We start from the raw sequence: 13998 nt of genomic DNA, 5'->3' as shown, positions 1-13998 counted from the left end.
CTTTCAAGTAGGTAACATGGGACTATTCTATTTTATACACCCACGCAATGCTTCACTAGGCAACATATTTTTACCATCCTTGTTATCTCCGTTGCATGTTTTTTAGGCGTGACAAATCCTAACCGCGTGCTTCATGCTTATGAAAAATAAACTCATGATTAAGCCTGGGCAGATGTATTGATATATCACATATACCAGTATGAATGTAATAAATGAGGAGCTATTTTTATTCTTGTATAAACTCAAGCGAAAAGAAAACAAGAGAAAAGGGATAACGTTTATATCTTAAAGGAAGATATGTTATTCTTTAAAAGGAAAGAGGTGAGGGGGAATTCCATTCTATAACTTTGATGGTGATCCCTATAAGATTAGGTTGCACCACACCAAGCCTATTGATAGCCCACCAATACATTATGTAAATTTTAAAGTATCACTTCACGAGACAGTGCATCCAAATTATAGTAATTTAAAACTGGCTGCTCATGACTCTAAAAATGGTCGATACCCGAGCAAGCCCACGGGAGAGATTCTTAGCCTAGATCAAATGTTAGTATCTATCCATTTGACCGAAAATTCGAATGCACGCATGTGCTGACTTGTTTTTAGCATTTGAATTCTTTGCAACCTTTTCCTGACTTCAAAAGAAATACACCAGTTTTTTGAGAGCGGACGGTTAGGGGAAGGCTGCTTGCTTTCAATTTTTTTCCCCCTCCAAATAAAGCTAACAATTGAAGAGGCAGAGTTATTAATGCGCGACTCGAGCAAGTTCTTAAAATATATTTTAGTCTACATTCTTTATTTTTAAACATAACCAATATAATTAATTTGAAGGACGATCAGGGAATTACCATCACCCATGTCCTTAAAATATAGTTGTTATTAGTGCGCGGCTCTAGCAAGTTCAGCTTACGAAAGTGAGCCAGAGCGTCCGAGTTCCAATCACAGGCACACCCTCCATTTTTATTTTCAAGAGAAGCTATTATTTTTAATTTTTGTATATAAATAAAATTACGTTTTTTAATAAAAATCTATTATAAATTTTTTAAAAATATCTCTCATAATTTATATTATTCATAATCATAAAAAATACTTAATAAAAATTTAATTAACACAATTAATAAAAATATATTTATCTGAATTATTTATTTTTAAATATAATTAATATAATTAATTAATTTTTTTAATCGTGTGATATCTTTTATAAATAAAAATAGAAGGAGTACATGCATGATAGGACGAAGTAAAATTATATTTTATTTTTAAAATTATTAAACTACACCCAATCATTCTAATGAAATCAATTTTTGTACGCTACACCTATTTCTCCTACAAGAAGCTTATTTAACAATTTTTACTGTCATGCTGACAGGAAATTGTGACAAGTTACTGGTACGGCCGCATAACAAATTAATATATATCTTGACACTGCATGAAAACATTTTTTCTCCGTATGAAAGGATAGATGACGTGCCAAACTGGTCCCCAGAATTGACTGACACGATATTCGAATGCTACATGTTCGATTATTTATATTATCCTCTGTTTCCTGCTTGGCCCAGCCGCGGTTCCCGATGGCCACAATAAGTGGGGAGAACAGGCGATTGACTGCGACGCTGACTGTTGAATCTCAGCCCATTCTCATGGAGTTAAACTCTAATTTAAATCTTCTGCACATAAAGTCAATACGACAAAAAAACATTATCCGCAGGGTCAGAGTTTTCCGGTGCACGGGTATTAAATTTAAGATGAATTGGAAGGGATCTGTCTTGTTAAATGATACTCTTCCCGTTCTATTTATATGTCAGTCATGACATATGTTGTCAGTATAAAAAAATTAAAAAAATAATTTTTTAATCCTTTAATTTTTAACTCGCTTATAACTTAATCCCTCAATTATAACTCGCAACGACTCAATCCTTAACTTTTAATTCACTTATAATTCAGTCTTTATTTTTAAATTTTTTTAAAAAATTTTTTATCAAATAAGAGAGATAAAAAATACTCATATATTATTTTAAAATACCTTCCTCTTGCTCATTGATGTGAGATATAAGCTCACATGAAAAAAAAATAACAAAAGTTAATAGACTAATTTATGAATGATTCAAAAGTTGAGGGATTGAGTCATAGGTAAGTCATAGTTGAGGGATTAAGTTATAAGTGACTTAAAAGTTGGAGGATTAAAAGATTAATTTTTTTAAATTAAATCTTATTAACTTTTATCTTAAAAATTAATAAGCTTTTAATTTTATTCTTATTATATATATATATATGAATAACTTATTTTCTTTTTTATCATTTGATAGAGTATTAAAAAATATATCATAAAAATTTAATAATATGACTTATAAATAAGATAAAAATTTTATATTTCTACTTTATAATTAGGGTTGGGGTAACATGTCATGAATATTCACTTGAAACTGATGGAAGGGTCAGGAAATAGCTAGCAATTTGTTCAGTGAGAAGATGAAATCCTGGAGGGAAAAGAGAAAAGAGAATAAAGGAGGGCAATGGTATGTCAATAGAGATGTTGAGTCGGGCATTAATATCACGGAGGAGAAATAACGGAAGAGAAATTGGACATAATGATGAAGTCCACTCTATAGAAAACCTTGCAAGTGCATTTGGCTTTTTCAGTTTTGAGTTTTAACGTGTAGAAAGTGGTATGCAGATTCAACCCCCTCGCACGCGCCAGAGGAGAGAGATATTTGGAAAAAGGACCGATTTAATGCACTTGAAGGACCTTGGTCATTTTTTTCAAAAAATTTTACTCCGTGGTCCTGTTCCCTTAGGATTACTTTTGTGAGGGCACGCCTATTGTATGCCCCACAGAGCTCCCACTCGATTGTAGGCAGGTAGGTGGCTGCGCGCCTCGGGCACGTTGGAAAGAGCAACAGGCTTTGGATGGAGTTGGGTGTCGTGGGCGGGTAGGTGTGGTTGGCCACGCCTTCGCTTCACTTTTTTGGTTTTTTCTTCAATGTAATTGCATCTACCACGCACGTCACCAGGCTTCACCTCCCCTGCGATGAAACATCACCAAAGCCTCGCGTTCCTGCCTTCCACTACATCCCCACTCTTTTTTCGCTCTCTCTGCTTCTTCTCACCATATCCCTGTTTTCTTCTCTTTTGTTCTGAATGAACCCTATTTGTTTTTATATCATGCTCTGTACTTGACTTCACAATTCGTGCATGTTATTTATCTTGTTCCAAACTAAGAGCATGATTTGTTTTTTTTTCAAATAAAATGTTTTATTATCTCAGCCCAGGGTTGGGACTTCCTCAATCAGGAATTGGGCCTTTTTATGCCATGACACTGGACGATCGCTTTTTTGTTTTTTTTTTTTGCCATGATACTGGATGGTCGCTCTTCCCCGTGTCCATTGTTACCCTGCCCAGCGTAACAGGGCCATCGTTTTTTGGGTTCAGCTACTCTTCCTCTTTTTTTTTTTTATTTGGACAAATTGTTCTCTCATTTCTGATATGGTTCGGTCCAGTACGAACACGTCAAACCCAGGATCTACTTTTGCCCCCTGGCCTAAAATAATCAATCAGCCTGCTATCAATCAAATCAGTCAACTTTAATCTGAGTGTGGCGTAATAACTATTTCATTTTATCCCTTAAGCATGTGGTGAGGGATTCGATTCCTCACTCATGTGAATGGAGAGCACTCTATGGCCAACCGTTTGCCCCTTTGTGAGAGATCCCACGGTGAAGGAATTAGTCACTGCTACCGACGGTCGATACTTTGAGCAATCGAAAAAAAAATCAGCCAACTTTTATATCCAACGTAAATATATAAATTACAACAATTAATTATTAAATTATATTAATTACAATTATAAGTGTATAATTTAAAGTTAATTATTTGTGAGACAACACATTACGATGATAATTACAGGTGACTTTCAAGCTATAAGAACGACTGCAATAAACAAGTCAAGCATAACATTAAATTATCATTCTAGTTGATATATTTGAAACTATTGAATTTTTAAAAAATAAAACAATGAATACGATATAAATAAAAATTATTAAATAGGTAGACATACAAATAAGAAAAAATTATAATAAAATCCCTTCAAAATATATAAATGATAATTTAGTCCCTTAAAATGTCATAATTTTTCTAAAATCTCTGGAGACTTTTCCATCATTACCAAAATTATATAATCCGTTAGGCCTAAAACTATTGGTACAATACGTTATACGCATCTAAATATCAATATAACTCGAAATCACTCCTCAACCCTTTTTTCACCAAAAACAAAAGGGGATAATTTGGTTTGCATTGTATCAAACCAATCATGACATATTTAAAACGTCATTCATACACTTACCCCAGTATTTTAACCCTATCTATATATATAACTTATCACACACAACCACTCAAGACCTGAAATATAATATAAATACTTAAAACAACTAATTAGTGTAAGTAGAAATGAAATGTAACCTAGAATTGGTAACAATATTCTATTATACAAAATAAATATAATTTAAAGGCATACAGTAAGAATGAACTAATTCCTAATCTCTTGAGCCTTCTCTCTCTCTCTGCACTAGAGTTAGAGCGTGTAAAATGTTAAGAAAGGGGGGTAAGTCTAGTCATTTAGTAACCTAAGCAAAACTTACCTTATACAGTTATATATCAATTGTAATTAAGCACACGCATATGAAATCAAGTTCTTAAAACTTGCTTGCATACAAATAATAACTTATCATTTCACATTTAACTCATTTTCATCTCATGTACACTAAGTATATTGTCACAAGACACTAAGAAATGTGACCATGACTTAACACCCACGCGACTTGCCACATCACAATTATGTGACATATCATAAATTTACACAGGTAATGATTAGCTAATCTTACGCCCTCCTTATTTCCTCCAATTAAAACCATGGGCTATTACACCGAACAGGGCTTCATTTGTGTGACTAAACTGCCCAAGTTTACTAATCATGAGGTGTGACCCAGTTAAAGATCATAGTACTCACTCTCGGACTATGGCTCCCCCAATCTCAAATCTCTGAGGTGTTGTATGTCCTAAGCTAATCTCCCCGATAAATTGACAGAGATAGTTAGCTTCTGGTCCCTCAACAAACTGTGAAATAAAGTCATACCCCCGTGCACCGAAAGGCAGTCGAAATACCATATGAATTTTCTTCACTCCTAATCCTTAAGCGAACTCTCGCTAACTAATCATGCCATATGCGATACCTACTTATTTTTACAAATCTCATTTATTCATTATTAACACATTATGCTCACATAAATTCGCTACCCAAGTGAGCATCCATATTGCTTTCTTAACATTATTTTCACTTTCAAGCGTAAAATCTCGCCATACCCTTCTGGGTCTTTTACCCCACTCAGGCTCATCACTGTCTCGTGGGTCTATTGATGCTACATCTTGACACAACATTATATTACCAATTTTCACATACAGTTGCTGCTTTCAAACTCAACACATATATCCTGTCAAAACTTATCATCAACTAATCAATCTTACAATCATTTTTATATCTTTTCTTTGTATTAAGAATTTATGCAACACATGATCTCATAGCATGTTATGCAAATTCACAAGTCACAATTCACATGTTAGATACATATTTCACATCATATCTCAATTAATATACGACTACCCAAAATAGGGTTCTCTTGATTACTTCAAACTTTTAAGAAGTCAAAGGTTTACCACTCAATATTATAGCTTCCAAACTTGTTTTCCCAAGTCAAATGGGCATCCAAGAGCTTAATCTACAATTGACTAATTTAATCTTCATTAACATTACCAGACACACACATTCAACTTTTATTTTCCACTTTTAGATTGCCCGATGCCCGTTATGTATAAGTTTGGGCCTATCTATTGGGTTTATTAACTCTCTTTAGTTTTTAGTAACACTAATGAGCCATTAAACTCTCATTAATGACATTACAACTTTTTTAACAACCCACATTAATGTCATTTCTCATATAATAGTAGGACCCAACCCACCAAAAGTGTCAATACTTAATATACTTAGGTTTAGATACTATAATCTACTTTCATGAACTCCACTTGAGTTAATAGATTTGAACCCATACTTTACACGAACTGAAAATCATCTTTCACTATCAAATCCTAACAATAAACCTTATAAGTATGGAAGAGAGTGAGAGATTGAGAAGTATAATACTTACTTTTGGTATTTGTAACTCTCAAAATACTCCCAATGTCGCCTAAGGATAAACCTTAACAGTGCTCAGGTCGCTGTTTCTTGATTTCTCATTCTTTCTCCCTAATTTTTGCTTTAGTTCATGACCAATAAGTTGCATAAATTGATTGTGCGTCGCGAAAAATGCTACATGAGTCGTGGTACGTGGCATAGAGAAGTTCCCTTCTCACACCAGTTATGTTTGTACACCGTGGCGTGTGGCATAATAGCACTCAATCTTTATTTTCTCCTCCTTTTGATACCCAAATAGCCCGACTTCACATCAAACCCATAATTAGGGCTGAAATATAAACAAATATAATTATTAAACCTCCACAGCCATACACTACATCAACTTACTAAATTATCATAATTAAGCTTGGTTAGTTAGGGATTAAAATTCGAGATGTTATATATTGTAATAAAAAAGTGTCTGTCCACTACAGCGTGTGGCACCGAGAGCATCTCCCCAAACGTGTCAGCATACATATGCCGTGGCGATGTGATCTAAAAGATGCGATGTATGGCGCATAATCTTACCCTTCAATTTTCTTTCTTTTTTCTCATTCGGATGACCCGATTGTCATTTAGATCCGCTTTTAAGGATGGAAATACAATCAAACATGCCCGTTAAACCTCTTTGATCACATGTCTCACTTACAACTTAATTACCTTAATTAAGTTCAAACAATCATGTTTAAAAAATTAAGGATGTTACATCATCCCTTCGCTACCTCGTGATACCTTGCCCCAAACGTTAGTTTGGAATTAACTCATTACTACCTGAAGCATGGTCTTTTAATTAGATGATGAAACAAGAAGAATAAAAAACTCTTAAGAGAAGATCATAATTGAGGAAGGAAGAAGTCTCATATTTGCATTCTCTTATAGAAGGTTTGAGGCATCCTCAACTTGAGACTTGGGTTTAAATTTTAGTTCCTTTTAAGATTTGGACTTTTCAAGATGTGAAAGAAGAATGGATAAGATTGAGATTTGGATTTCGTAGGACCCAGGAGAGCAATGAAGGAGATGTGCAAGAAACGGGGGAGGATAAGATGAAGGAGATGAGGATATATAATGTGTAAGGGGAGGGGAAACTGATGCAGGCATGTTCATGTTTTTTTTTTTTTTTAACACATGACGCGACTGTCAACAAAACAAGTCAAAGTCAAATTAACAATTAATGCAATCAAAAGCCACTGGCAGGGCAAAAAAATACCAAATTGAAAAAGATTGAGGTGAATTTGAGCCTAAAAACACTCGATGACATAGGGTGTACTTGTTTGAAAACTTTAATGATAAATTTATACCTTAATTCTTTATTTTAAAATTGCTTATTTATACACCTATTTAAAATATAAATAATAATTTATTTTATTCTAAAATATTTCAAGAAATGTAAATTAATTCTATACACTGATTTGTTTTATTTTTTATAATTAAAATACTCCCTTCATTTAAAATATAACGTATTTTAAATTGAATCTCACCCCAATAAAGTTACATACTTTTCAACTAATCCTATATTTTTATATTTATCTTTATTAAATATTTTATAATATATATAAAGTCATTATCAATATGAGCACTTTAAAAAAGGCAATAATTACACCTCAAAAGATGAAAAATACTTTACATTTTTAAACAACCAACTTTTTAAAAAATATTTTATATTTTTAAATGAAGGAAGTATATTTTTTTAAATTTTTTAAATTTTGTTATTTTACTATAGGTCTGACACTATTTTTTTTAGCACATGCATTTTCACTCTAAGTCTCACCCGCATCGTCCTTGACTGTATAAATGGACTTTTAAAAATCATTTAGATGTTGGAGTCCACCAAATGACAGCATCCAGCATATACATGAATGAAATCACAAAAATTCTAATCACCTTTGCGTTAATGTGGCCCTGCTATAACCTGTGGACAGGATTGCAAAAGATAACAATAAAATAAAATAACAAATAATAAAGATAATAAAGAGAAAAAAATAATTTTTTAACTATTTAACTTTTAATTCATTTACAACTCAATCTCTCAACTATGACTTATTGTACTCAATTTCTTAATTATAATTTACTATGATTCAGCTTCACAATTTTTGACTTATTTATAATTTAATCTTAATTTTTAATTTTTTAGAAAATTATCCTCATCAAATGAAAGGAATAAAAAATATTCATATTTTGCTCTAAAATAATCTTCCTCTTACTCTTTGATGAGATTTAAACTAATATAAAAAATAGAGTTAATGAAAGTTGAGTGATTAAATTAAAAGTGAATTAAAAATTAAAAATTGAGTTATAAATGAATCATAATTGAAAGATTGAATTGCAGCAAACTATATTTAAAAGATTAAATTATAAATAAATTAAAAGTTAAAATATTAAAAAATTATTATTTTTTAATAAAAAACAAAGATAATGATTTGAAGCAACCCTTGGACGGGGACCCCGAGTTTTCTATCAACACGTGGTAATTCTTTTGGCACGTTCAATTCCGTAAGGTCTTCCGTTTGAGGCTTCTAGTAATCTCGTTTAACTGCAAGTTGCAAGTTGCAATCAAAGCCACGCTTCCCAGAAGGCTGTGGAAGGCTGGAATATCGAAACGGCAAAGGCACCCTGCCGCTCACGTGTTCCTTGCCCAACCCCAAAGCGGCCGTGGATCCAAGCCACGTGTACGAGTCAGAACCCCCAATTTTTGATTCACGCGCCGACAAAATCCAACGGTGCTAAACCTCACCCCCTCAACGCTTGATTTTGTGCCACGCAACCATACCGCGCCAGCTTATACGCCCTCCGAATATTCCGCACCACGCAAAATGAATTATTCCTTTTCCCTCCCATAACGAAGAACCCTTGTAATTGCAAACCCAATCTCTCGCCTCACGGTCACGGATGTGCTTCTGAATCTTGGCCTCATTAAAAGCCTCTCTTTTCTGCCTTCGATTCTTTTGTATATAATCCCGATTCCTCTCGCAGAGAGAACTCTTTCAATCCACCCTAGAATTTTAATGGATTGCTCACCATTCAAGTTGACCCCAGAGTTGTTGTCCTCTCTCCCTCCTCGATTCGATTTTACTCCATCGATCTCATACTTCTGCAGCTTTCTGGTTCTCAGATAGGGATTCAGTTTTGTAATATCGTCTGACAGAAACTTGCAACTTAAGGAGCCGTCGCCATGGGAAAGCGTAGGACCCCTAAATTTTCTTTCCTTTCCTAGGGTTTCTGCTTATCTGGTCGTTGGGGGCTTAGAATTATCTTCTTTCTCGTATTATTTGTTTCTTGAAGTAATCTATGGTGTTAATTATAGCTTTTGCGAGTACAATTTGCTCTTGGGTTAGTTTCAGCATTATGTACTGCTTAAAGTTCTTCAGCTGCATTCTTAATGTCTTAGCACTACAATTGTTCAGTTTCTTGGATGCATTTTGAGATCTGAGGACTTTGATTAAACGTGTGAATTGAATGATGATGCTCTGGTCATTCCTCAGGTAATTCTCAACGTAAGAATGCTGCAGTGATGGATAGCGATGATGAAAGTAGTAGTGTCAGTTCGTCGTCTACTGTTCGGTCTGATCGCATGTCTGTATCGGGTACTGAAGAAGTGCACGTTGATCAAGATACTTTGCTTGACAAAGCTCTCGATGCTTTAGATGAAAAGAGGTGCTTTTCCGTTGGCATTTATGATGTTTACCTGTGGAAATTGTATGACCTTTAAATGATGAGATTAGATTGACTTGTAGAATCCGATGGTTGGTTTTTGAGACATGCTTATGGTGCTTGGCTAATGCCAGCATTCCATTTCCCCCTTTTGTTTTGGGCCGAGATGGTGATTTTTTTTTTAAAAAAATTGGATATAGGGGTTCCACGAGGGAGAAAGCATTGTCATTGATCGTTGAGGCATTCAACAGCAATATGCAGCATCAGTTTGTCGAAAAGAAGTAAGCGTTTCTGTCGTTTGATTTTTAGTTTCTGTTATACAACTGCTTTCTTACGACATCTTATTATTCACATACAGTCGCATCAAAGAAGATAGATTGATATAAGCTTGCTTTATGAAATGCAACGATATATTTTGTAGGAGATGCCCCTAGTTGCTGGCTAGCTTTAGCTGGCCTCCATTGGTTGAGTTTGAGTTAGGCTATAGTTAATTTTGCTAAATAGAAAAGATAAGGTTAACTCAAATAACCAAAATTTTAAATCAAACATATTTGCGATCAATGTGTCTTCCTATTCACTGCCTCTTCTTTTAGGTTGTAATAATATGACTGGTTTTTTACAAGATAGTGTTAACTGGAGAAGTTATATCCATTCTGTGTACTAAAATCAAGTATAAGTTAAATGTCATACTTCGCTAAGCTATATTATTATATATCTACCGATTTATTTATGGCATATATGATTTATAGCTTTGAGTTGCTTCTGTTTTTCAGATTTGCTACCTTGTTGCATCAGTGTCTCGGTGCCATTAAAAAAGGATCCAAAAAGGCATCGGCAAACGAAATAGCCTTGGCATCTCAGGCCATTGGTAAGTTTTTTATTAAATTAAATGTGTTCCATATTTTTATATTTTACCTTTTTCTGTGGAGCTATTTTACCTCTTTTTTTGGCGAATTTTTTCACTTCTATTTTTATTTTTTCTTTTTTAGGTTTATTGGCGTTGACAGTTGGATGTGGTGATAATGCACGTGAAATATATGAAGAATCTGTTCGTCCTCTTGATGAATCTCTGACATCTTGGCCAGATGCCTCAAAGATTTCTGTAAGATTTTGAAAATCATGCTGGATCTACTGTATGTATTTGAATTTTCCTTACTGATTCTTCAGAGTTTTTCATTTTGAATCTTAATCTTCTTTGTTCCATCTATTTTTGCAGTTGGTGCGATGCTTGGCTATTATCACTTTTGTTGGCGGGACTGATCAAGAGGAAACAGAGAAATCAATGGACATAATGTGGCGATTAATTAATCCTAAATTGGGTTCCAATGTAGGTGTTAATTTCGAAGATATTTATGACCATTTTAAGTTTTGTAGCTTTGTTCGTATTTTTTTCTTATCAAACCTTGCGAGTAGGATTAGATCAATAGTATGATTTGTTTCTGATAATAATTTAGTTAATTCTCAGTTGTATTTAATGCTTCACAGTGTTGAAACATGAATACAAGAAGACTTTTTTTATTTTAGTCGTTGTTGTCCTTTTCTTCTTAAAGTTGACTCCTATCATTTTGTTTAGGTTGTTTCTGTCAAACCCTTACCTTCGTTTATAACAGCTGTCGTATCTGCTTGGTCCTTTCTACTCTCCACTATGGGCAACCTGAAACTAAACTCCAAAAGCTGGCAAAAGTAAGCGGAGTCTAGCTGTTGTGCGCCCTGCTTCTGTTATCATTCTTCATGTGTGTGTGTGTGTGTGTGTTTTTTTGTTTTGTTTTTTAATTTATTATTTGCATTTTTTATTTTAGCTAGACAAAGAACATGGATAGCCAGCCTATGCTTCTTTATGTTGCATATTGCTAATGAATCTGACCAATTGGTTTTTTATATTATTATTCATGCAGTTCAATAACTTATTTATCTAGTCTTCTAGACAAGGAAGACAGGTCCGTGCGCATTGTAGCTGGGGAAGCTTTAGCTTTAATCTTTGAGGTTGGAGTTATAGAGAAATCTTCTGCTGGTCCTAACAGTGCAAGTGAGACTACTCAAGAAGAGAGCAAACGGCAAGAAAGTTATGTGCATATCCATGGCTTAAAGGGGAAGGTCATCAATCAAGTTAAAAACCTTGCTGTGGAGGCTGGTGGAAAAGGTTCTGCTAAAAAAGATCTTAACACTCAGAGGGACTTGTTTCGAGATATCTCAGATTTTTTTGAGGTACTTTAGTTTTGCCTTTTACTGTTATGATCTGAAAATATTATTTGTTATTGTGTACTTAAGGTTTTGTGCTGATTTACTTTTTGATACTATATTAGTATGGTTACTCTCGTGAAATTACAACAAAGATTGGCAGTGATTCACTGCAGACATCATCATGGTCTCAAATGATACAGGTTTTTCTTGTGTTCTTCAGTATTTCCTAAGTCGCTCTGTTTTTCCTTCTGTATTAGTGTTCTAATAATTGGAACTTTGCAGTTAAACTTTTTCAAGCACTTCTTAGGGGGAGGGTTCATTAAGCACTTGCAGGTTGTCATTCTATGACTATTCTTTAGAAAGCTTTTTTGGTTTCTGGAAAGTTTAATATTTAAACGAAGTAGTTATTATTTTCTTATACTTTTCCTCTTCTCCCCTTGCAACATAGGAAAACAAGTTCCTTCATGATGTTTTTGACTTCACACCAAAGAGAAGAAATCTGGTTGACAATGAACATCGGATGTCTGTTGGTGAAAAGGCAAGTTCTCGGCAATTTGGCTGTACTTAGCCACAACTATTATGTTTTTAGTTTTCCTTACTCTTTGAAAATTGCTTGTTGTCACCCTCTGGTATGCATCTTTCTTTCTTGCAGAGAATGTTCAAGTCTCCGAATTCAGTTCTGAACAAGGCAAGGACCCAATTACTTAACAAGCAGCGGTTGTTATCTGAGGTTAATATCCTTCCCTATAAAGAACTTCCACTATTTACCTTATTGTGATACTTGGTGATAAATGCTGCACTTAATTACTCGAATTCGAAATTGTTCCGCTAATAAAGTGGGAAAAGTCTTTGATCGTTCCTGTGCTTCATTCCGCTTATAAATGCTGCACTTAATTACTCGAATTCACAGGCAATTTTTCAAATTCTCTATGGGGATTTATCAGACGATCCAAGACAGTAGTTATCATGGTTTACTTTTTGTTTCCGGACATGGTTTTGTTGACACATACTGGTTTTAATTGCCTCGTGTGCTATCCACGCAATCTTCTTCGATAATGGGGGCTACTTTCATATACATTGTCTTGATCTTTAGTAGGGTTTTCTTTTTCTAATTCTTTTGGGCATTCTGGTATGACAGGGCAGGAACTTTGGTCACTACGCAGCCAATGCAGTTGAAGAGGAGGCGTGAACTTTTTGATTGTAATGTCAATAATTTACTGGGATTGGATCAGATTTGATGACGTTACTTGTAGATTGCCCCAAAAATTACTACATATTTACCTTGGGTTTTTCCCCCTTCTTAAAATCAAGACACAACGAATCTGATTGAATTTGCTTTTAGTTTTGCAATGATATTCGTTTGCTTGTTATTGCGCGGCTTTATAAACAAGGTCGTAGCGCCCAAGAGAATTATTTTGAGTCTATTTTGCCATTTCCACAAGATTATCTTGTGATTGCAAGTATAACCTCTGTAGCTCTGGAGATATAAGCTCCGGGGCTCGAGCGTGGACCCTGCTATTTTCTGAACGATAGAATGGGAAATATCTGTTTTGTGCGAACTAATATAGCTGCTGTAATCAGAATATTTTTAAAACTTGAAGCTGAATTTTTCCCAAGGGAAAAAATCTTGAAACGAAAAAGGTTAGCTTTTTGATAATCAAAGTGCCATGCCGAAATGATTGGTTTTAAGTTGCTGTGAGGTTTATCAATATTTTCCATTTTAATGGCCTGCGAGCTTTATGAATCTTAGGCGTTGCATTCAACCGGAAAGTGTCTAAATAGCCATATGTTAATTATAGCTGGGATTTATTGATATATCGTTGTTAACTTGATAAGCAAACTTGTTCCAAACAAGCAATGACAACGGGTAGGAAATTTGAGCCAAAGTTGAGAATTCTCAACGTGTAGATTTTTTTTCTTTTGAATTACAAGGCCAAGTTCAAAATT

General features: G+C 34.3%; 1 protein-coding gene across 1 annotated transcript; it reads left to right on the top strand.

The window, feature by feature from the left end:
- The first annotated feature begins 9030 nt into the window (after positions 1–9030).
- LOC129317028 (uncharacterized) lies at positions 9031–13392 on the top strand. Its single transcript, XM_054961338.1, has 13 exons — positions 9031–9401; positions 9702–9873; positions 10071–10151; positions 10644–10738; positions 10860–10972; positions 11087–11197; positions 11444–11553; positions 11766–12075; positions 12174–12251; positions 12334–12384; positions 12500–12589; positions 12704–12781; positions 13190–13392. The coding sequence occupies exons 1-13, from the start codon at positions 9392–9394 to the stop codon at positions 13238–13240; spliced, it is 1350 nt and encodes a 449-aa protein (XP_054817313.1). The 5' UTR covers positions 9031–9391; the 3' UTR covers positions 13241–13392.
- The last annotated feature ends 606 nt before the right edge of the window (positions 13393–13998 follow it).

Source organism: Prosopis cineraria, unplaced genomic scaffold, assembly GCF_029017545.1.
Source record: "Prosopis cineraria cultivar Desert tree isolate PC_DT_omini unplaced genomic scaffold, ASM2901754v1 PC8, whole genome shotgun sequence".
Taxonomy (NCBI): domain Eukaryota; kingdom Viridiplantae; phylum Streptophyta; class Magnoliopsida; order Fabales; family Fabaceae; genus Prosopis; species Prosopis cineraria.
The sequence above is the reverse complement of the archived record's forward strand: the minus strand, read 5'-3'. Positions and strand labels throughout refer to the sequence as shown.

What these genes read in the sequence shown, in the direction of transcription:
- LOC129317028 (XM_054961338.1), top strand. An exon ending in ATCCTAAATTGGGTTCCAAT is followed by an intron (nt 11,198 to 11,443) that starts GTAGGTGTTAAT and finishes CATTTTGTTTAG; the next exon opens with GTTGTTTCTGTCAAACCCTT. An exon ending in AACTCCAAAAGCTGGCAAAA is followed by an intron (nt 11,554 to 11,765) that starts GTAAGCGGAGTC and finishes TTATTCATGCAG; the next exon opens with TTCAATAACTTATTTATCTA.